General features: G+C 41.9%; 1 protein-coding gene across 31 annotated transcripts in view; it reads left to right on the forward strand.

The window, feature by feature from the left end:
* Window positions 1–22794, forward strand: part of MAGI1 (membrane associated guanylate kinase, WW and PDZ domain containing 1) — a 327075-nt gene extending 304281 nt beyond the window's left edge. For 11 of the 31 annotated variants that reach the window (XM_048071865.2, XM_048071854.2, XM_048071903.2 and 8 more), the window contains 9 exons: window positions 450–541; window positions 1499–1691; window positions 4257–4550; window positions 7802–8005; window positions 13641–13731; window positions 13851–13914; window positions 14755–14901; window positions 16130–16268; window positions 19877–22794. In XM_048071865.2, coding sequence (XP_047927822.2) covers window positions 450–541; window positions 1499–1691; window positions 4257–4550; window positions 7802–8005; window positions 13641–13731; window positions 13851–13914; window positions 14755–14901; window positions 16130–16268; window positions 19877–20577 — 1925 coding nt within the window. In that variant the 3' untranslated portion in view covers window positions 20578–22794. Of the gene's footprint in view, window positions 1–449; window positions 542–1498; window positions 1692–4256; window positions 4551–7801; window positions 8006–13640; window positions 13732–13850; window positions 13915–14754; window positions 14902–16129; window positions 18135–18241; window positions 18331–19876 lie in introns of those variants that run through there. The other 20 variants (XM_048071881.2, XM_048071905.2, XM_048072004.2 and 17 more) reach the window with 12 other exon arrangements.
* The last annotated feature ends 571 nt before the right edge of the window (window positions 22795–23365 follow it).

Consider the following 23365-nt stretch of genomic DNA (forward strand, 5'->3'; position numbering starts at 1 on the left):
TAGCAAACTATGCTTCTGAAAGTTAATTAAACAGTAGAAGTCATAACAAGTAGCTCTTTTGTCTCCTGTGAAAGAGGAGGCAGCTGTATTGTTTCTGGCAGAGTGATTCTCTGTCGTGCACATTCATTTATTGATGATTTGGAAGAGGCTCTTGCTCTGGGTAATGATGCTAATATTGATGGAAGGAAATATTACAGCGATAAACAAAATCACAATTAGACACCTAGAAAGTAGAAAACATTGGATAATTTTTAGTAGTGATTTAATTAATAATCCTTCGCTACTTAAACCTATAAATATTCTTCATTATGTCTAAAAGTTCAAGACCACCTCATTTAATGAATAAAATTGTGCAACAGATCCCTCTACACGTACATCAGAGTAGTCCTGATACGGGTATAAAGTTGTGTTTTTGATTTAAAATAACAGTTTTCCCTCTTTCCCTTCAGTTCCAGATTATCAAGAGCAGGATATCTTTCTATGGAGAAAGGAAACCGGTTTTGGATTTAGGATTCTGGGTGGAAATGAGCCTGGAGAACCTGTGAGTACATCAAGAAGTTGGCTTGTTTTAACTCATGACATCTTCCAGAATCACAGCAATAGCACACACAACTGTGCAGAACTGCACTGTGGCATCTTTGTTTAAATGATTAACGGGCTATGACTGTATACCTCACATCTCCCCACTGTGCCCCCAAAAACCAACTGAACCCCCACGTTTGAAACGGGTATGACTTCCTCTGCTATTCTTTGTTTTTGTGATAGCCCAGATGAAAACACATACGTCTGGAATTGCCTGGATATTGAGGAAAGGTTGTCCTGGTCAAGTTTACAAGTAGTTTCCACTGCTTGACCTCAGAGTGGTCGTCCTTCTATTTACTCAGTTTCATTTCTTGTATTCGTTTAGCTTCTTTACCAAAATCCAGTGCCTTGAAAGGTATCATACACCTTGCAGGTCAAAGCTAGTCAGTAGCAGCATAAATTTCCACATATTTTCCTGCCAAAATTCTTTTGTCTGTTATGGAAAGAGAGCCCATGAATCCCTCTCATGCCAGAGCAACTCTGCTGAGCTCACTGAAGATAAACCAAAACTGCACTGGTGGACAGGCTGAAGGGACTGAACTCGTAAACCCTAGAGGCATCTGAAAGGATAACTCAATCTCAGCCTCCCTGACAAGGCTCCCGGTGCTTTTAACCATCCTCCTCTCTGGTTACTGTCTGATTGAATGCATTTCCCAAGGCTGTCTGTCAGCAGAGTGAGAGGACTGCCTAAAGGAAAAAGATGTCAGTATCTTGATTACAATTTTCACGATAGGGCTAGGTTAATGTGGAGCTGTTTTCCACAGGACCGACTCTCCTGACCAGTAGACAGTTGTCAACAATTTTGGCCCCTACTAAATTTGTGTGCCATTCACTTCTAGCTGGCTGCTGAGCATCTACTGTTCCCATTTATCATTCTTTCTTTCTTTCCTTTCTCCTGTTTGTGCTAATTCATCAGATTTACATCGGTCACATTGTACCGCTGGGTGCTGCTGATGCTGACGGCCGCCTGAGATCGGGCGATGAGCTGATCTGTGTGGATGGGACGCCCGTTGTTGGGAAATCGCACCAGCTCGTCGTCCAGCTTATGCAACAGGCAGCCAAACAAGGTCACGTCAATCTGACTGTCAGGCGCAAAGTAGTTTACACAGGTAGGCTGCAGTGCTGCTCAGCGGGCTAGATTTTCTTGCCAGACTCCATCTGTTCGGCCAACAGTTTAAGGAACAAATGCTCCTCCTTGTAATACTGGAAAAACTCAGGGGATGCGGTGTTACTCTTTCTCTTTTGGCTATTTTTAGCCTTTTTTGTTCTTGATCAAATATCTATCAAATATTTTGTTTGTAGTCAAGGCTCTCTCAATTTCACTTCTAGTCTTTGTGAAGGTTTCTGGTAAAATGGGGAACTGTTTAGTTGCAACATGTCATTTTTATTTGAATCCATACAGTGACAGAAACGGTGTCTGACTGCCTGTGTTTTTTGTTTTCTTCCCAAAATAATTGTGCTGCCTGATAACAACCATTAAACAGGGAGGGAGGGAAAAGATGCTCCAGAGTCCACAGGAGAGGAGGCAAGGGCAGAGCGAGGTAGGGGATCGGTGTGTGGTGGCTGATGTCCCAGCTGCAGGAGAAGCTTCAGGTGGGGTGGTGCCATGTAGTCAACTCCACTGCAGGATGCAAAACTGTAAGCATCGCTGATCCAGGCAGGTAGCACAGGGACTGCATGTTCCTTGTAACAGAGAGGCTTGATTATGCTGAGTTATGCTAGGTGTGGTGCACGCTGCACATCTTTCATTCCTGACGCAGAGCTGCCATTGCGAGAAAAGTTTTAGGAGATGAGGGTTGAGAGGAAGGGAAGGGCAGTTGAATTCTTGGTATTGTTTCTGTGCATGCGTTTTCCAGTTTTATAACCCTGCAGGCTGGAAATTATAAACAATTTAGATGCATGAGAGATTTTGGTATAAACCCTTGATGTTTCATTCAGGGGCTTGTTCAGAGCTATTTCCAAATCATTTCAAATGTGGACACTTACTCTAGGATAAATTATTCAGGAACCCTTTTTTCACCTTATATTTGTAGGCTTTTAAATTCCAGCACAACTTCGCAGAGAAACCTCTTCCCAAATTTTGGTCCCTTATTCCTCTGCTCATCTATATGCCAGTAGCAAAAGATCGTTCACCTAAATGGGTACTCCTTGTCCTGAGATTCACATCAGGGAATGTTTATGCATTCTTAATATGTAGAATGCATTCTTAATATGTAGAATATTATGTATTTAGAACATACTTCGAGTATATAAATGCAAACAAATACTGCCTTCCAATAATATTTTAAAAGTTCTTTTCCTTTAGATCATGGGTTTACAGCTTTAGATTTTGTGTTTGCCATCCATTTTTTTGTTGTTGTTGCTTTTAAGATCTTCAACTTGATTTTTATTCACCAGACAAATTGGAGAAGTGAGCTGATTAATGGAGTCAGCCATTCAGTGGGGACAAGTGCAATATGCTGCTCTCCGCTGCACAAATGGACTGTGGAGAACTGGCTGGGTAAATAGAAGTGGAAATTATTGTAGGCCACGAGTGTTACCTGGGGTTGGCTCAGGTAAAGACAAACGCTGCTGGAATGTAGGCAGCAGGGAACTCTCCTGATTTCCCAGCAGATGATCTCTCAGCTGCAACATGGTCCAGCACTTCAAGAAAGACATGTTTGAGTTGGAGGGGGCCCAACTGGAGGGAGTCCAGAGGACCAGGGAGAATAAGGAGAGCTCTAGCAAACATGGTCTGCAAGGAAATATCGAACAAATTGGGATTGTTTAGCCTAAAGCAGACAAGGGGGAGGAGGTGTTAAACTCCCCAAGACTATAAGAGGCTGCTGCAGAGAGGAAGGGAATAATATGTTCTCCATATGCCTGCAAGATAAAACTGGAAATAATAGCCTTATGTTGCAGCAGGGAAGATTTAAGTTAGATATTACAACCAATAGATTGCCTGGGGAGATATTTAACAGCAGATTAGACAAACATCTGCCGGGACTGACAGTAAGTATTGTTGGCCTGGACTTGAGTAGTGTGGACTAAGAGATTTTTTGAGATTTCTTCAAGCCTTGTGTTAGCTGATTAGATTTTAAACTAATACCACCTCCATCTTCAGTTGCTGTTACACACTTGCTTAATATTAATGTTAATAATGTTTAAAGGTTCCCCCCAACCGTGCCAGACTGTACAGATGAGAGTTGCTGATTCCTCCATCTAGAAAAGCTTAGTTCACAATTGTTTTGTTTTAGTGTGGGTAGTTATTATTAATCATGATCATGTTAATTAAAAACACTCGGAGCTACCCAACTGATAGCATTGAGTTAAAAAAAAAAAAAATACCCAAGTGTTGAGTGATGGGTATGTGGTATTACTGTATCTCCCCACAGCTTGTACACATACACACAGTTGCACATATGTAATTGAAGAGGGGATGTGGTAGTGGAAGGCTTTGGCTGCATGACCATAGACAGCAGTGGATGTGGGTGTGTGGTCAGTGCTGTCACTGAACAGAGCTGCGGTGACATCCAAAAGGAGATGGAGGACGGAGCCACTGGTCATGATTTATGGATTAAAGCAGGTTCTGTGCTTTTTTTCTTCTTTTGTCTTTTTCTCAGTGTGCAGCAGTTGTCAAGCATTAAACAGTGCAGCTTGCTCAGACGGTCTTTTTTTTTTTTTTCCTTCCCCAGTTCCCAAGGCAGAGAATGAAGTCCCGTCCCCAGCCTCATCCCACCACAGCAGCAACCAGCCGGCCTCGCTGACGGAGGAGAAGCGAACGCCGCAGGGCAGCCAGAACTCCCTCAACACCGTCAGCTCGGGCAGCGGCAGCACCAGTGGCATCGGGAGCGGAGGCGGGGGAGGCAGTGGCGTTGTCAGCGCCGTGGTCCAGCCCTACGACGTGGAAATCCGCCGCGGAGAAAACGAGGGCTTTGGGTTCGTCATCGTCTCGTCGGTGAGCAGGCCGGAGGCGGGGACGACGTTCGGTAAGTCTTGGGGTTTGTCAGCGCCCCTCGAATGAGACTCAGGTTTGAGTGCTGCAGCACAAGGAGGCAAGTGGGGATGTTTAATTAAAAGTCATGGGTATGACCTAATTTGTGTGATTAATGGCTTAATCAGAGGATGAGACTTGGTAGGTGTTTGCCTCCTGGGTTTTGTTCAGCACTGAGTCGAGAAAAGCAAAATGAGAAGTCCCATCCTGAAGAGCAAAAATACCACCAGTGGCGATTCCTGGTGCTACCCGAAGCACGGGCTGTCCCTGCAAGCTGGGCAGCTTTCTGGGGCTTGCTCTCAGGAGAGCAGCCAGGGATCCCCTCAGAGATGCTGTTGTGTAATGCAGAAAGGGAGCAAGTGGCAGGAAGCGTGTCTCCTGATGGTGGAATTGAGCCATCATTAAAAGCAGTAATGCCTAAACTGATTAACTTCTCTTTGGCAATCAGGGTTATTCTGATCCTCATTACAAAGTGAGTGTGCTGATGGCTGGAAAGTTTTAATTAATAGTGCTTGCTGAGACATTAAATGGAGGATATTGTTTAACAACAACAACAAAAAAAAAAACACAGGAATTTTTTTGACCCGTTCCACCTTGTGTCTCCTTTTCCCAAACCCATTTCTTCAGAGCAAGAGGGAACAAGGTTCATGCAATGTCGCTCTTGATATCCTGCCCTTACAGCAGTGGTCATGGTTTCTTTCTGAAGACTGTCTCTTCTGCTAGACAGACACTTGTTTTCAGGTGTTGTTGCAAAAGAGGCGTCATTCTGTTTACAGAACAAATGAGTCATATATTGCAAAGCACAAATAAGCTGGTTTTGCATGTGTGCGCAGGACAGCCTGCTCTAGAGCAGAATTGTCATTGCAAGGAGGAAAGCAGTCAGAAATGCCACTTTCTTCCCTTCTATGGTCTCCAAGAGGCAGCATCCACTTTGACTTTACAGGGGAAAGGAAGGGCAGAAGAAGTGCTTTGGCCATATTCACGCTGCCTCTCAGAGCAGGGTTGTGTTTTGTAGACAAAAATACCTTGCAGTCTCCCTGTACAGCTTGACTGTTCCTGGGGCAGGCAGGTGCGTGTGGCAAAAAGTGGCCTTCCCCCCTTTTTTTCCAGTGAAATTTCCTGCTGTTACCCAGTGGCAGTGCCCTTACACTAGTAAAAGCACAAGGGATCAAGGGAGCATCACCTCCTTTGCAGGCATTGATACAGAGCAGACCATTTCTAAACACTGTTCTGGGCAGCCGTAGCAGCAGAGGTTGCAAGGGGGAATTGTCCAGTGTAGACCTGGTGGAGTGAGTTCTGTCAGCCCTCAGGTGCTGGGCTACCTTTGTGCTGTCCTCATGGCTGGAAACTGTGCTTCCAGGATAGGTATTTTGGTGCCCGAACACAACGGTGTAATGCAATATTGGATAGGCTGAACTCAGTCTAAAATGGAGAGAGAGCTTTTATCTTCTGAAAGCGTTTCAAATGTGCGTAAAGAACTTTTACGGTATGAAGGCTGTGCTCTAACTGTTTTCTGCAGAGAAACCTTGACCTGAAATTGTAAAGAGTTGTGTTTGTTTTAGCCCAAGATACTCTCTAACTGGAAGTTTTCTGCGCAGGGGCTTCTCATGGAGATCTGTTGATCTGTGACTGTTTTTCCTTTAATTTTTTCAACTGTGTTCAGCTTTTTTCTAATACTCTGCATGAGATGTGTTCCCTCTGCCATGCGGTGCTTGCTCTGTGCCTGCTTTGTAGTTTTTTTTTTCTTTCGTAGGTGGTATTCAGAGATGGGCCAAACTGGTTCTAAAACCCACCTTGGTCACTTTGGTGTGGCCTCTCATCTATTTTCCCATAGATTGGCCAGAGCTGGAACTCCTTCCTTATTTCAGATACCCTTGAAACAATCTTTATACTGGATGGATTTCTGTATCACCAGAGAGGGAAACTTTCTAACATCACAGTAAAACGATAAAAAATCCCCCACCATTTGCAAATAATATTAACACCTTCTGCTAGTTTTCATTGCATCTTTCCAACCTTGTTCTCTCACTTCATATTCCTTTTGTTAGCCTGTTCTCCTTTATGGCATTTCTGGTTTTGTCATGCAGCAACGTTTAAAACTACTAATCAAGTAAAGATTAGAGCACAGATGGGAAAGTGCATCTTGAGGGTGAATGTATCGTGTATGCGTGAAGTGTCAGATGACCGCTCCACATACCTCATGCTTTTCACCACGCACTGCATGCCTGAGGGCCTCTTGCCCACGTAAGGAAGCCATACAAAAGCCCTGAGGATTTACCTGAGTGCTGTTCTGTAGCTCCTGTGTCCCAAATCTGCGTTTTGTGGAAGACCCTGCGTTTCTGGGGCCAGCCAATTGCATGGAGCAGGAGGGGAGTTTTGTCTTCAAAACACATTCATCCTAAAGCGCTCTGGCTCTGAGTGCCAGACATCTCACGGGTTTTGCGTGCAGTTTTAGAGGTATTTAAATCAGGAGGTCCTTATCCCTTCCCCGCTCCCACCTTTATGCCATCTTGGATTGTAAAAGGGGGGGGGGGTTAACAGAGGCTGAGGTGGATGCCTGCACCAAACAGGTTACCTTTTTTTGTCAGTCTTGGCCCATCTGTAGTGGTCCTGTGCCTTCCCTGGTGGTACCTTTGTTCACAACGGAAGAAAACCATTTCATGTCGCTTCCCCATCCAGCGCTGACAGATTGGGTCTTTGTTAGAAAGGGAGGCGCGCTCCCTCCTCAGACTAGAACGACTTCATCTTTCTGAATTGAGAAAGAACAAAACATTGGCAGAAGCTTGAACAGCAATTGATTTAGGGAAAGACTTGAGAGGCTGACACCGATGTAATCTTGGAGGAGGAAGGTTGTGTTTTCTACACACAGTTTCAATTTTCTGGTACAAAAATAAAATCGGGATTTGGGTTATTGTGGGGCTGCTAAGTGCAGTTGTAGTTCATAAAAGCTCACCAAGTATTAACAGAGATCAAGGGGGAGGGAGATTTGAGGGTTAACAAGCACCTTTTTGTAAAAGAAGTGTTGTGCACTCATACTAGTTGATTGCCAATGTTTTGAACACTGGCAGCAAAGCTATCCTATAATAACTTTTGCTTGATGCATTAATTAATTAACCCTTAACCTTCTCTTTCCCTTTTCAACCCTTTTTCTCCTTTTCCCCTTCACCGTAATTCCCACGTATGTAAACAATTAAAACCAAACCAAACCAAACAAAAACAAAAACAACCCCCAAACCAATACAAAAGCGGGAAATGCATGTGTGGCCATGCCTCACAAAATAGGTCGGATAATTGAAGGGAGTCCCGCAGACCGCTGTGGCAAGCTGAAAGTAGGCGATCGGATCTTGGCCGTGAACGGGTGCTCCATCACCAACAAGTCGCATTCAGACATCGTCAACCTCATTAAGGAAGCGGGAAACACCGTTACTCTGCGCATCATTCCAGGAGATGGTAAAGTATTTGTTCCCTGCTGTGTTTTCTCACCCTGTTGTTGCTTTGTTCCTGGGCTTTTCACGTCAGTCAGAGCTGCAAAAGCATAAAGATTTCCACTCTTGCTTTGGGAATTAGCAGCAAGGGGTTGTGAGCGTCCCATAGATGTATTTCCCTTTTCTTTCTATAGAAGTAAGAGCCCTATTTTTTTTAAAGGAGGATACTGATTCTCCATTTAAAAAATAATAATTATATTCAATTTGATTGTGTTCCTCCAAGTATCTCCTTAAAATCTTCCATAAATTTGATGCATATCTTGGTACTCTCTAATTTGATTCTTAGGTTAATAATGGAGCTTCAGGATTTTTGAGAATCATTGCATGCTCAGTAATATACGGGATCCCTGAAGCTTTCCACAGGCTATAAGGAGATCACAGAAAGAGATAAACACTTTGTCATACTTTAAGCTGTTTGAAAAGAAGATTTGTTTTTATTCTGCATAAGTTGATTTTTGAAGCCATCTCAGTACATTTTCAAATGACTTTATTAAATGGCAATGGCTCCGGAGCTGCTTGTGGGCTTGCAGCTGACAGTCATAAGGGTTCCCCTGGATGAGATCTCATTGTTTCAGATGAGAGGGGATGTGCAGGATGCCTGGCAATATGCTGACACTTGGTACTATTTTCAGGTCATTGAACTGTTTGGTTCAAGTGAGGGTCTGCGTTAGGTATCAGTTTCATGAAATTAATCCTTTACCTGCGATGCCAAATAAGAATAGAGCAGAAATGTATGTGAAGCATCTGCAGCAGAGCTAAAATTGCTTTGGTTCCAAACTGTAAGAATTTCATTTGTTCATTGTCCTGCTCTGCAGAGGACAGGTTCACAGAGGGTACTCGTTTAGCAGAAATTCTTTCACATTGCTCTTTTTTTAAAGCTAAATCCGCGGGTATAGAATTTGATAGCTCAGATGCAGTGCTAATGAGCATTTCTTAGAGTTGCACAGGACATTACTTGCATTCAGTTAAACGTAGAGAAAATGTGATTAAATTTGAAAGGAAGGTTGAGAAAGTCTGACTGAACTGCAGATGTCTCCTCACAATGAGAACTACTGGAAGGAGACCTTTTCATCCTGCAGCCTGCCAGGAAGCATTTTGCTGTCGCTCTGCCTGTTTGGACTAGCACTAGTGCACTTACCGCTTCCGAAGAACCGGAGGGAAGCTGTGAACTGAGCCTGGTATCTGTAATGCAGAATGAAGGAGTTACATGATGTGATTTTCTCTGGGAAACATTCACTAGTTGCTAACTCTCCTTTCTATGGCTGTAGTAAGCTGAAACGGGGATTTGGTTACCCCACAGAGCATGACTGTGCTTTGTTTAGCTATAGGATAAACACAGGGCAGGACCAGAGGTGATCTGGTTATAAATTATTTCTCTTTAGGGTGATCTGTTTTGCATGAAGGCTTTATTTTCCTACTGTCTAGCAGCAAACAGGTCAAATGGGATGTGATCCTTTACTGCTTCCAGCAAAATAAATATTCATGAATAATAAAATGGTTGTGAATCAGGCTAATGGCTAAGCTGGCCTGTGTGTGCCAGCTCTGGAAGGTGAACCAGGAGAAGAGTTGTTCATTTCCTTTATTTTGGTATCTGATCAAAATCTAGGCAGATGAATCTTTGAAGAAAAAAAGAATACACGTGAAATAACTTTTAATCCATTGATATTTTTGAAGAGGAACATAGCATCGTGAGAGGAATGCTCAGCCAGCCTTGTTCATGCAGATGTGTGTACAAAATACCTTGTTAAATTGCTTAGGTTAGAAGGGAGCTCTGCAGCTGTGACTAACATCAGGCATTCCTAGAGAAGATGGAGAACTGTAATTCTGGGAAGGAGTCAACTCTTTTCTCTTGCAGTAATGCAGGCTTTGAGCCTTTTTGTTTGCTGAGCTCTGTAAATTCAAAGTCTGATTGCCAACTCTATCTGCATTTAATTTCCAAAAGGTAGTAAGGCCAACCACTCTGAAACATGGTGAGAGGTTTGCTCAGAAAATGTGATTTAAGAAATCAGTCTCGATGTTGTTTTATTTCTGTAGTTGCCTTCTGATTTTTGGGGTGCTTTTTGGCAAGTCTAAGGGGTCTAACATTGTATTTTGATGGGAAAAAAATTAGAAGCCGTGCTTCTCAGATAAAGGTGAAACTAAAGCTCATCACAAGACTCACAATAAACTCACATTGCTAATCTCTTCTAACATTATTAAAACCCGCAATGGTTTTTGCTGTGTGATAGTCTTGCACCAATTCATTGTAATAGACCACTACAGGAGTGTATTTGTAATGGCATTACGATGGGTTAGCATGCTACTGGCTGATGCAAAGGTACAAGCAGCCAAAAAAACCAACCTTAGATTAGGCACTGGTGTCTGGGTATTCTGGGGCAGAATAGTGCAAGAAGTTGGTGAAATCTGTCTATGTTAGAATATACTGTTGTAGTTATTGAGAAAACCTTTCCTGTATTTGTATTCTTTTCCAATTTTGCATGGTGGCTGGCATGTGTCCTGCATCTAAAACACTAGCAAAAATGATGCACAAATCCCGCCTCATAGGATAGGGTGGGCTAAAGATAGACCCAGTACAGTGGTGTGAAGATACATCTGTACCAAAGATGTGTTGTTGCTCTACTTGGTATTCTTAGTGTGACCTACTAAAGGGGAGGAAAGTTGCTTTTTCTTTGAAGCCCATCTTCGTCTCATCTCCAAATATTTGTGGAGGATTTCAGGGGCTTTGTTCTGGGTGAATACAGCACACTTAACCGTGTTTCAGGACCTTGTGAAGTTGGAGACAGATTTTAGCATCAAGGCATCTTCACAAAATACACAGAATTATTTTGTTAAATCCAACAGTTTAACCACACACGGGGACGTGTCCTTCTCACACAAGCCAGCTGTCGACGGCAGCACCTTGTAAAGGCATCTTTTGGTCATGCCTGCCCCAAGAGGTGCAGGCAGACCCAGGAACCTCTCTTGCTCTCCGAGCCACTGGACACAGGCCAGCTCTGGTCTGGAAGATGTTACGGCTCCAGATGCTATGGGTTTGGGCATGTTAACTTGGGCACAATGCTGCAGGCAAAGGAGCTGTGCTCTCCTTGTACCCATCTGTTTCAACAGTTCTTTCTCTTTCCCTTTTCCTGAGTTTCCCTTAACAAGCACCGGCTATAGAAAGGAAAAACCTTCAGCTCTTTTAGGTTCCTCCACAACTGAAATAAATCCGTGAAATAAAATAGGTTCCCAGATCCAAGTAAACCCATGACCACCGCTTTTCCTCCCATTTCCTCCCATTTCTGCAAATCTGTATTACAGCTGGACTCTGTTTAATAGTGGGAGTTTTTTCCATAGTCAATAAAGTGAATTACCAGATGCTTGGAGCTTATGAGGCAAACAAGGGCAGGGTAGAAAACCTTGTGATTTTATTCTGGAGAGCAAGATATTTCCACCCAGATTTTGCTTCTGTTGTCTGATGGTGCCTTTTTTTAAGAGGGACTGAACTAGAGAAATTCATTCAAGAAACAAGCTGCATCTTTTTAACCACTGATTGTGCATTCAGCTTAGATTTTGCTCTTGAAAAGTATTGATCAGTGTTTTGTGATTAGTTGTATTCCATGGCCCTCTTCTAAACAAGGTCAGCATAGCACGTAGTGGGGATGTCCTGTGTGCAGAACAGTTCCACAAAAGAGCAAGTGCCTGCCACTGCAGTGACTAGCTGGGAATGCTGTGCCTAATGAGCAGGTGTTTCTGTTGACTCTGGTTTTCCAGTCCCAATGCCCATCCTTGTCCGAGGTAACCATTCGACATTTCGAATGGTTAAGCTCATACCACTAACTCTTCCTCAGAATTCAGTGGGGGAGGATATTTTGGGGGATTGCTGACCTGCAGGCACCCCAGAACAATTCAAAATTTGAAACTGTTCAGTACTATTTTTTCCGGATTGATACAATATGGATTTCTGGAAAATGCGTTGAGTTCCATATGGATGTGTTCCAGGCCTTTCCTCCAAAACTGTGTTGAAATTTGGCTAATGACATTCGCATGACCTTAATTTTAGATTGAGTTTTAAATGAGTTCTAAGTTAACTCTATATTTATTGAAGTCTATGATAAAGCTCCAAAATAGCAAGAGGACCATTTTGCCATGCTGTACCGTGAGGAGCAGCTCGATGGTCACTTTTAACTCATGTCTACAGCAACTCCCTTCCCTGTTTCTGAAGCAGGAGTGAGGAAATCACTTGGAAGCACCTCCTGCTTTGCATGGAGAAACATGGCTTTTGCATGTGCTGACGTTGGGCTGGGAGTCCTTCATCATGGTGTCAATTAAGCTTTGAGGTTAATCCTCTTCTCTGCATTCTCTTAGTGACCCTTTTTTTAAACGGTACCCAGAGCCATTGATGCATTTGGTGCAGGCAGTTCCACATCCTTTTGTGCATCTTTGAGTGCTCAGGCACCAGTGGGTGGCATTTCAAGGACGTATTTCAGCAAGTTTGGGGTTTAGCCATATTCAATATCACCTTGTAAGGCATTAGATAAAAGCCACATCTCAATCCTACTGATTGCAATTTGTGATGGGGGAAGTACTGCTAAGCTCATAATCCATGGAATAGTTATTGCTACTTTAAGATTATTAATCCAGCCAACCTTCCATATTTGGAGACTTTAATGATTGGAATTTTGGAATTTGTGCCGTTATATAACAGACAAAGCATTCTTCGACCCTTCCTTCACAACTCAGTCTTTGTTCTGTGTCTAACACAGAATTTATTTATTTTTTTAACTTTTCTCCTTTTTTCCAATTGAATGTCTTTGGATTTCCCTTTAGATTGATGATCATGGTGATGCATTTGGTTATTGAAAAAGCCTCATTTGTGTAAAAATAAATTATAAATATACTATGTTTGCATTATACAGATATATAGAAGTATTTGACTCCCTGCTCTACACTAGTTGTGGTGGTTGGCTGTGGTGGTTTCTGGAACACACATTCTTTTCTAGTTAACTTATTCAGTGATGAAACTAAATACGATGTTTTCACTAAAGCCTTGACATTTTCAAGAGCATAGGCTACAACAACAGCAGTGATGTGACAATGTTTCCTAGCTCGTTAGGAGTGTTTAGAAGGGCTTAGTGTTTGGAAGGCTTTTTTTTTTTTTTTTTCCTTACAGAGAAGAAGGGTAGAAAGTGATTTTCTACATCTGATGACAGATACCAGAAAAAGCAGACCCTTGAGGATGGGTCTTTGGACAGCCTGATACAGTGTATCTCTAAGGTCCCTTCCAACCCAAATCATTCTGCAATTCTGTGAGGGATCGTACTAAGTTTCAATGTGCAACTTACAGGCCAGTATTTCTGTGCAATGGGATACTGTACAGTTTTATATACATAATTGCTATGACTTAGCTTTAGACTTTATCCTGTTAATTTTGGGATTTGGGAAATTTTGAGCCAGTTTCCAGTTCTTAAAAAAAAAAAAAAAAAAAAAAAAGAAAAAAGCAAACAAACAAAAAACCATATTGATGCTTTCCAGTGAAATGACTTTGCAAATTTTATTTTTCAGCGCATAGCCAATGGTCTTCCTTCATAATGAAAAATAAATAAATAAAATTTGTTTTGCAGAATCCTCCAATGCTACTTTATTGACCAATGCAGAAAAAATTGCTACAATTACCACTACACATACTCCTCAGCAAATACCGCAGGAGACCAGGTCAGACTGTTTTCCTTGAGGAGAGCATCTTGCCATGCACTCTGTTTGGTTACTTCTTAATCACCTTCACTTTCCATGAGCTGTATTTTTCCTCTCCCTCTTTGTTTCATTCACTGCAGCAGGAACAACACCAAACCAAAGCAGGAATCCCAGTTTGATTTCAAACCGCCCCAAGCAGCTCAGGTAAGGAGTGCCTTCCTAATTGCTTTGTTTACCACAGACTATTGCTTCCAGTCTGCTGAAGGGCTGTGTTCAAACGTTTCCCTCGAAAATTCCTACTGGGAGGCTGCTCTCCCTCAGTCTGTTTGCTGGAGGAAGAGGGATTTGCTGATTAGTTTCTTAATATGTATTGCTGTTGTTTCATCTGACAAGCATTTCCAATGCATTCTTATCATGACTTGAAAAAAAAAAAAAGGCATTTTTACTACAGTAATAACTGATGTGTTTTGTTTGTGGAAGTGTATGTTTTGAGGGTGCTCTCCACAAAGTACTGTTGCGTGCACGTGATAAAATCAGAAAACAAAAAGAGTAAAACTTAATAAGGGGCAATAGCCAACATGTTCCTGGTTTTGCAGACAGTACCTTATTAGAGAGGTTATTTCACTGTTATCTTTCCTTGCCACTGGCCATCCCAGAAGTAACCTCTTCCATTATGGACTTCAAAACATCCCTACGCCAACAGCATTGTGTTGTAGAATAAAACAGTGCATGTGCTTCTGATCTTCTTGCAAAGGAATAGAAGAGGTGGTAACAAAAAGGAGAAGACAGCACCATGGTGTAGACTTGTCCCATGTACCAGCTAACTAGAGCCTGACACTGGGAGCGAGGTCATCCTAGCCTTCTTCTGCAGATTGGGACTGAGGAAGCAGAAAATGCTTGTGTGTGTGAAAACTCCACCAATTTTATTTTTGTACTTAACGAGTTCCAGAAATAATAACGTTCACTGGTTGAATAATTTCAAAATGAGAAATAGAGAAGCATTTAACTTTCTGTTGAATTGCACATATGTTGTCTTCCCTCCAGCAGGACCAAGATTTTTACACTGTTGAGCTGGAGAGAGGAGCCAAAGGGTTTGGCTTTAGCCTGCGAGGCGGCCGGGAGTATAATATGGATCTGTACGTGCTGCGACTAGCTGAGGATGGTCCAGCTGAGAGATGTGGGAAGATGAGGGTATGCACAAACATTTAAAAAACACAGTGCTTCGCAATAAGCTGACTGCCCTGCCTCTCCCCTACAGGCACGCCTTCTGCTTTGCCAGCTAATGGGAAATTAAATTGTAACTGAAAGGAGCAATAGATTTACTTCTATCAGTGACTTTTCTTTCATTCTTTATGTACATTCTATAAAAGTGCACATGCATTGGAAGACTTCGCCCCATCCTTGTTCCAACCCAGATTTCCAAATTCTAATATATAAACTGACTTTTAAAGCCTAACAAAGATATGCATGGTAATCAAAATGTTACAATCACAGTCTTTGCCAGCTCCTTTAAAACTGGAGCCATGAAAAGAGAATCTGGTTATCCTACCTGATCCTCTCCTCTGCTGGGTAGAGCGGTGAGGGACCATTCATATATGTTGACTGATGGGTTAAAAAATTACAGTGTAGTTTTTAATGAGTATTAGCTGTTAACTTTGCATATCACCTAAATTATAAACGTTATAGCACAATCATATGTTATAAAATGCCTACAGAAAAAGTAAATGGCCAAGTTTTATGCACTCCATGCTCCTCTGATAGAGAATGCATAATAACTTTACAACATGTCTTTGTCTACTACAGATAAATCACACACAGGGCATTTTCAAAATTCTATTGTTAGGGCTAGATTTATAAGTCCAAAATTTTTGCTGATGAAAATAAATCATTGCTGCTGTGTGGAAGCCAATGCTTTAACAAGCTCCTCCAAGCCCTGTTTTTCTATCCTGATAAATTATGTTTACAAAAGCAGGTTTATTGGTTCATACCAGGTATCTGTATCCAAGTGAGAAATGGACCTCAAAAATATTTGAACATGCTGGTTACAGCAGACTGTAAAACAAGCAAGTTTGACCAAAATCTTAAAAATAATCAAAATAAGATAAAAACAATACTGCTTCTAACATAGATCTAGTTATTAAGCAATACAAAAATGCAAGGTGGTTTTATGAAATAGTAGAGAAATAGTTCGACACTTCAAGCCTTCTGTTTTCGTCATGTCTCCTCTGCACGCTGGTTTTTGTGGACTCACAGCTGTGGCAGTAGCTGTCACTGGAAGGAGTGTGGCACGTGTAGACTTACCTGCTGCATATTTCTTCCACCTTTGCTGTGAACACTGTCTTCTCTGTGATGTGCTGGTGGTGGCCCTCTTGCAGGTTACTTTCTAATCTTAGACTCTTCTCTTTTATTGCTTTGACAGATCGGTGATGAAATCCTAGAGATCAACGGCGAAACTACCAAGAACATGAAGCACGCTCGGGCCATTGAACTGATTAAAAATGGTGGCCGCAGGGTCCGCCTGTTTCTGAAACGTGGAGATGGCTCTGTCCCAGAATATGGTGGGTCAAACTATGAAAACATTCCTTTCTTCCCTGGCATCACTCCATGAATGATTTGTCTCAAGATCTGAAGCGGGAATTCTTTTTTATTTTCCTTTCTCACCAGTGTCTTACCAACCTTTGCAACATATGGTTAATTGCCTCGCTTGTGCTGAATTTTCTACACATTTCATCCTTTGCTTGCTTCCATGGACTTGGGGCGCAGTGTAAGGCAAGATCATCATAGCAGTATTTTTGGTGATCAGAGAGGAAAACAAAACAAAACAAAAAACCTTATTGTCTTGTCCAGCCAAACAAGGAATGTCATTGAACTGTGCCAAACTGTTTCTCAGCGGCTGAATTGTTGTTTCAAATAGGTCTCTACTTCTAATCAATGCAAAAACTGGGATCCTGATTTGTTATTCTGAAGCAGTGAATTTTTGTTAGGTTTTTCTCTTAGTTCTTGTCTGTATCCATAGACATGAATGCCAGGATGGCTTATGGGATTTTTGCCTTCCCTTAATATTTATGTAAATATTTATAAAGTTATTTAAGAAAAAAAAAAGAAAAGCTTTACTACAAAAATATATTGATTTGGCCTCCTGAGCCCTTTTCTCCCCCTTTAAACAGTCTGCTGTTTTCAACTTGTTAATTTGTAAGGTCTGAAAAGGTGCGGAGGTTATGAAAAGGTGCTCTCGTGTCTGTCTTGGGGGAAACACTCAGTCCTTGTTTCTTGCTAAGAATTGCATTAGAATTCCTTTTCTTCCCCCGGAGGTTGGATTGCTGGGTGGCTTAACTTAGCACACTATTTAATATTATAATTATGTCTTATTTATTTGAGATAATTGTCAAATATTGTGCCCTCGATGGAGGGCTACTCCCAACCAAAGGTCTTTGAGGTTTCTATAGAAACTGATGATTGAAGGGATGTCCTTTATATTTTTCTCCCCTTATTTGGGTTATTTCTGTGTCAGTAAGTTCTGTGTTTATCATTCACTCCATGTCCGAATAACAAAACCAAAATCATTCTGCACAATTTATGAACTAGATTTTCTTTTTATTTACTGTACCAAGTTTGAGCATTTCTCCTCACTCTGTTCATTATTTAACTTTAAATGACCAATTCAGAGTATAACCAACAAACAATTGAAGTATTTAATGATACGGAAGGGAAGTTGTGGGTTTACACTTCTGTAATATAAATAGCACACCAGAAGGTTCAATGATAGCACTGAAATTCTGTAATGTTCTTTCTACTTTTGTCTTTTCCTATACTCCTTCGGATGTACAGTACTGTATCATATGCTAGACTGCATACATACCCTGTAAATTAAGTGCTTCACATCTCAAAGCATATGTCTGTTGCACTGAGGATGAAAATCCAACACCAATTTTATTTTGGCTAATGCTAAACCACTAAAATGTTCATTCTCCAAGCAAGGATTTAATATACAGGGGCCGCACTGCTGTAAAGAAATATCCTTGTAACATTTGGGACTCCTTCCTCTCTTCGTTCTGTTCGCTGCAGTCACAAATGGTTCCTCTAATAATGTTAAGTTCCAATATTTTTCTGACTCGATTGGAACGTGCTTCTCTATGAGGCTGTATATTTTTGTAATGAGTTTTGTACTTATTTTTAATGTTGTGGTCTCTGGTGGACTTTATTTTTCGTTGTTGTTTGATTGTTAATGTTTTTTCTATGACATTCTGTGTCGCTGTTCCAGCTGTCTTTTAGAATGGATGCTCTCGTTGTCTGGGTTAATGAATCACCTCTTAGATGTCTCTTTATGTCACGATAATAACAACTGCTGTCTTTGCAGCCTTATATTTGGGTGAAGCCTAGACAATCTGACTGGAAAAATAAACTTTCTTTATTCTAAGATAAAATATGAAGATTTTTCTTTCTTTCACCTTTAATATAGGGAATCTAAATTTTCTACTTTTCTCTTTCTCTTTCTCTTACTTTTCTTGGTGCTGGGCTCTTCCTTCCTCAGCGATGATACCTCCTAATATCGCTGCATGTATGAGAAATGACAAGCTCGGGGAGTCTTGCTTCTACCTTATGGGCCATAATCAAACTACGGTTTGTAGCTAAAATCAATATTAGGTGTTTTTGTGCTGTGGCCTAATTCCCTCACATTGCTTTCCGCTTCGCTATATTTTATATGTACAGCAATTCATTCCGAGCACCCTGCGTCCCCCGAATTGTAAGTACACCACTCAACACGTGTAAGCCTCGTTTGTACCGTGTGCCATAGCCAGGTTGCCCCAAGCCGCGTGCTTACAGCCACGGAAAAGCGGTGTGGTCCTCCAGCGGCTGCCTGGAAAAGCTAATAAGCAAAAACGCACGCACGTGAGTCGCACCATGGGTTTCACCCGGAAATCACCAAAATAACAGCCCGTGCACACACTGACCCTCCCGAGCTAAGGAATGGAAATGCCACCAGATGGGAGACACGTTGTGGTGACAGGAGCAAGGAGCATGTACAGTGTTTGGCATGGGGGAGGGAAAACAAAAAGGAGAAAAGCAGAAAAATTTCTGTCCCCGCAAGCGTTTGTGAGGGTTTTTGGTCATTGCCACTGGGACAGCCCACCTTGAGGTTAGTGCCAGCAGCAAGGAGCACCCAGGAAGTGTAGCTAACACCCGCCCAGCTGCCGTGCAGAAGTTACTTTAAAAAGAAAATAACCAAATAAAACGAATGCTCACATTAGGTCAGCACAGATACCTTTGCCGTGTCTCTAATGAATCGTTCATAAACATCTGTTACAAATGACGAGGGTGATTGTAGCTAAGCTACAGTGCAGGGCTGGGCTTTGGGTTTGGGGGGTTATCCTGCCGCTTTGCAGTTTGTTACAGAGGTAGCTCAGCTGTATTTTACCTGAAACGCTACATGAAAATAATGAACTGGAGATTAGGTTCTAATCAAAGCCATTCTACATATTACAATACCTTTCCATTGCTTTGAAAAAAAAAAAAAATCATACGTTCTGTCATCATTTGTTGAATCATTGTGGCAAAACCAAAATCTACCCTAGGACTTCTCATAACGTGGCAGAATTAAGTGAGATTAAGTAAAATGGAAATTGCTTGATTACAGTCTAATTCTCACACCTTCAAAATGTTATTTTACAAGGTCAAAACATAATAATCAATTCTATTTTCTGTGGCTTTTTTCCGCTATTTGAAACAAAGCCTCCCACAACTGGAAGGCAATGCTTTCAAAAGACTTAAAAGAAAAAATCATTTCCTAACGGCCCTCTTTATTGGAAACTGTTAAAAAAAAAATCCAGCAACCCAAACTACGTGTTTTTTACCCCACTTTAGAGAAAGTAGTGTGAGCGAAACATTGTGAATTGGGCTTGGGGGAAATGTAAAACGCCCCATGACGAGAAGAGCATAAAGACGATATCGGCTTGGACCAAAACACGGCTAATGAACAGGGCAGCACCAGTACTAACCTGTAACTCTCGTTGTTCGCAGTTAAATTAACAAAAGCTCCGGTTAGCCTTCGCTGACTGCTTTAACAGTTGTTTGTTTTTGTCACTAATGAAGTCTGAAGAGTGATAAGTGGTGTCACGGCGCCGCGGAAGGCTTCGGTACCAAACGCTTTGCTGTTATTTTCTTGCAGACCCCAGCAGTGACAGGAACAGTCCCGCCACAGGTTCACAAAATGTATCGGAAATGAAACCCGCGCCATCCGACCGACGGCAGCACCCATCATTGGAGTCCAGTTATCCACCAGACCTTCACAAATCATCACAACATGGGGACAGGCGGACTTACGTTAGAGACCTAAAAGGCAGCAGAGAGGTTAGCAGACATCCCAATGAACACCACACTTGGAATGGGACTTCTAAAACCAACGACACCGTGCCAGGCAGGAGGACGGAGAGGTCGCCGGACAGGAGGCGCGAGAGGCAGCCGGAGAGGGCGGTGGTGAACGGGCAGAAGAGGAGGTCTCCCGAAAAGCGGAGGGAAGGGACGAGGAGCGCTGACAACACCCTGGAGAGGCGGGAGCGGCACGAGAGGAGGAGAGACCTCTCCCCCGAGAGGCGCAGGGAACGGTCGCCCAGCCGGCGCCGGCGCTCGCTGGAGAGACTCACAGAGCCGAGGAGGTCGCCCGACCGGAGAAGAGAGACCTCCCTCGACCGGCGGGCCAAGTCGTCCGACCGACAGAGGGAGAGGTCGCCCGACAGACGGCTCAGGGAGGAGCGAGCCGGCCACCGGGAGAGGGAAGACCCCGGCTGGAAGCACGAGGCGAGCCGCCGGCACCTGCCCGAGCAGCGCAGGCGGCCCTACAAGGAGTGCAGCACCGACCTCAGCATCTGAGGGGTCCCCCGGGGTCCCCGTCGCCTGCCCCACGCCACGGGAGTGGAGGAGAGAGCACGGGAGCTGGAAGGATCCAGCCTCCGCAAGGCGAGGAGACACCCGGCACCTGCTGGTCCTACAAACCTTTTATGCAGATGAAATCTTATAACAAACAAACAAAAAAAAAGTGTTGTGCCTGATGTATAATATTAAAGAAAGTATTTTTCAGTGTATTCTTTTTTTTTTTTTTTAATTACTTGCCAAATGTTGGTCCTAAAGGATTATAAAGTTCTGTTTCTACATTCTTTGTAGATTTCTTAAGAATAATTCCTTTATCGGGCTACTTTCCCCCCTCCCCAATATAGTAAATGGGGGTAGCCAGTAATATAATATAGGTAAAGGATTTTATGACCAAGTTTGAATAATTTGATCCAGACTGTTCTCTAGTGACTCACTGCTACACTGTATGTAGAAAATTTTTTAAGGGTTGGGGGTGGGGAAGGAAGAATATTGTTCATCTCAGTAGGAATGGAGCGCTCCTGCTGAAGGAATTAAAAAAGAAAGAGACAAAATGTTCCTAAAATTGCAAGAACTGTTTGAAGAGACTACTGTTTCAATGAAGGATATTTATAATAATAATAAATAAAAAATAAATAAAAGAACAAAAAAAAAAACCCACACAGCACAAGATGATTTACGAAAAGGAATTTCTAGTTTGTTCCATGAACAGTTTATACTTTCAGGCCCCCTCTACAGGATGCGCAAAGGCAGAAAGACTGGTAACCACCATGCCTGTGTCACACACTAACGTAGACTGTTGATCTCTCATTAGCCTCAGCGACACTTAACGATATGTCATTAAGGCAGCCACCGCAGCCCTACTCATCTTCTAGATGTATATGGACAGCAACCGGAGCATGCATGGTATTGTTTGTCTGCTTTGAAGCAAGGGAAGGGAACGGGATCCTGGGACAAGGCACAATGCGGTGGGGAGCGGAGTCCTTCCTCGGAGCGGGTGTATTCCTTCTGCTCAGGCAAAACCAGTGGGCTTTTCTTATTTTGCCAAATTCAGAAAATTCTCCTTTTCGCTCGGTATTTAAGTTTTTAGTTTACTGGTTCATCCTCACTGAGACAAAAGGAGTGCACTTGCTGGGGAAAAAAAATAAAAGTGAAAAAAAAAAAAGGAAAAAAAAAAAAAGATGTATCAGATGTATCAAAGAAAAAACACGGGCAAAAAGAGGTAATCAGTGGGACAACCTGGTTGTAGAAGCCTATCCATACTGGTTATATGCTGTAAATTTGAGTCTAAGAACAGCAGCAAAAGGGAAACCTGCAAGTTTCTAAGTTGTATTTTCAAATTTGCAAGTTGTGTGGTAAGTCTGCTGTAGCATTGGTATAAGATTTTAATGGATTACTGCCTAGCTGAGCCAAAATGTTTGCCGTTACTGTTGGACCACTAAAGTAAACTGCTGCTTTTTACAGTGCATTGGTGTGTACATGTATACTGTTTCACATTTTCCATATGAACACAAAAACATTGCAAGTCTATCACTGTTGTTGCCATGGTACTGTAAAAACAAAACCAAGAAAGAAGATGGCCGATCATTGTGTGTACAGTTTAAATTGTAATTAATAGAGCCTGTTGGAAAAAAAGAAAAAAAAGAAAAAAAAAGAAAAAAAAAACTGTTGCCTTTTTCTTGTATAAAAGAGGATTTATGACAAAATTTAGCTGTGAGGAATGTGATTAAGTGTTTATATTTCTGAAAATGGAACAAATTGATTCAGGGGGATATATTTTAATGTAAACAATCAGGTATGTAAAGCTGTTTTAAAATGGGAGACTATATAAGTAATTCTAAAGCTTTTGTTGGTTTGAATATCATTTTCTTCATGGTGGGCCTGCTTATATATTATTAAGCACATGTATGCAGTCTCTGTTCTTCAATCATCCTTTCTTGCAATGTGCTATAGACATAATGCTCTTTTCGGTGTTGATGAAAAGCAGTATGTGGGCCAATCTTTTTTATAAAACACTATGCATATATAAATACTACATTGTTCATAGCTTTATTTGACTTATTGGGTTTATACATAACACTAGGATGAGTAGATGTGGACTTACCCAGTACAAGCTTCTTTCCTCGGAACAGACACTATGTATATGATGTAGCAACAAAGAAGGAGAAAGTCTGTGAATGCTATTTTTATTATCAAATAAAGTTTTCCATACAAAGCATACATACGAGTGTAGTGATAAGATAAAGGAGTAGCCACAACGTAATGTTACTTACTCATCCCTGTTTAAATTAGTAAATTGTAGGTTACAGTTTCCAAGGGTCATCCATTGCATACGTTAATCATTTGACAAGCCTTAAAGCAAAGGTTCCCAGTTTTCCAATATAAGATTTTCTTCCCCAGAATAATCAGAAGCTGAGTGTTTAGGTGGAGCAGGGTTTGTTATTATGCCTGGCTTTTGTGTCACTGTTCAAGATCATCACACGCAGCAGTGAACAGTTTGTATATCCATCACAGCTCCTGCAAAGGTGGTCTGGTGCAGCCTGAGTCTTTAAGGGTATGTTTGGGTCAGGGAGAAAGTTTATGGACATTTTAGGTTTGAATCTTTTATGACGCCCAGTGCTTTTTTACTATGAAATTATATTGTGATGGAATACATTGCCCCTGACTTTATATCTTCTGCTGTTTGTACTGTTTACCCTCTCCAAGATCACATAATAGCATAGGTTAAATGATCTTAGCTGATTAGGTGAGTCTTAAGCTTTTGAAATGTTTTTTTTTTTTTTTTTTAATG

This window comes from Anser cygnoides, chromosome 10, assembly GCF_040182565.1.
Source record: "Anser cygnoides isolate HZ-2024a breed goose chromosome 10, Taihu_goose_T2T_genome, whole genome shotgun sequence".
Classification (NCBI taxonomy): Eukaryota; Metazoa; Chordata; class Aves; order Anseriformes; family Anatidae; genus Anser; species Anser cygnoides.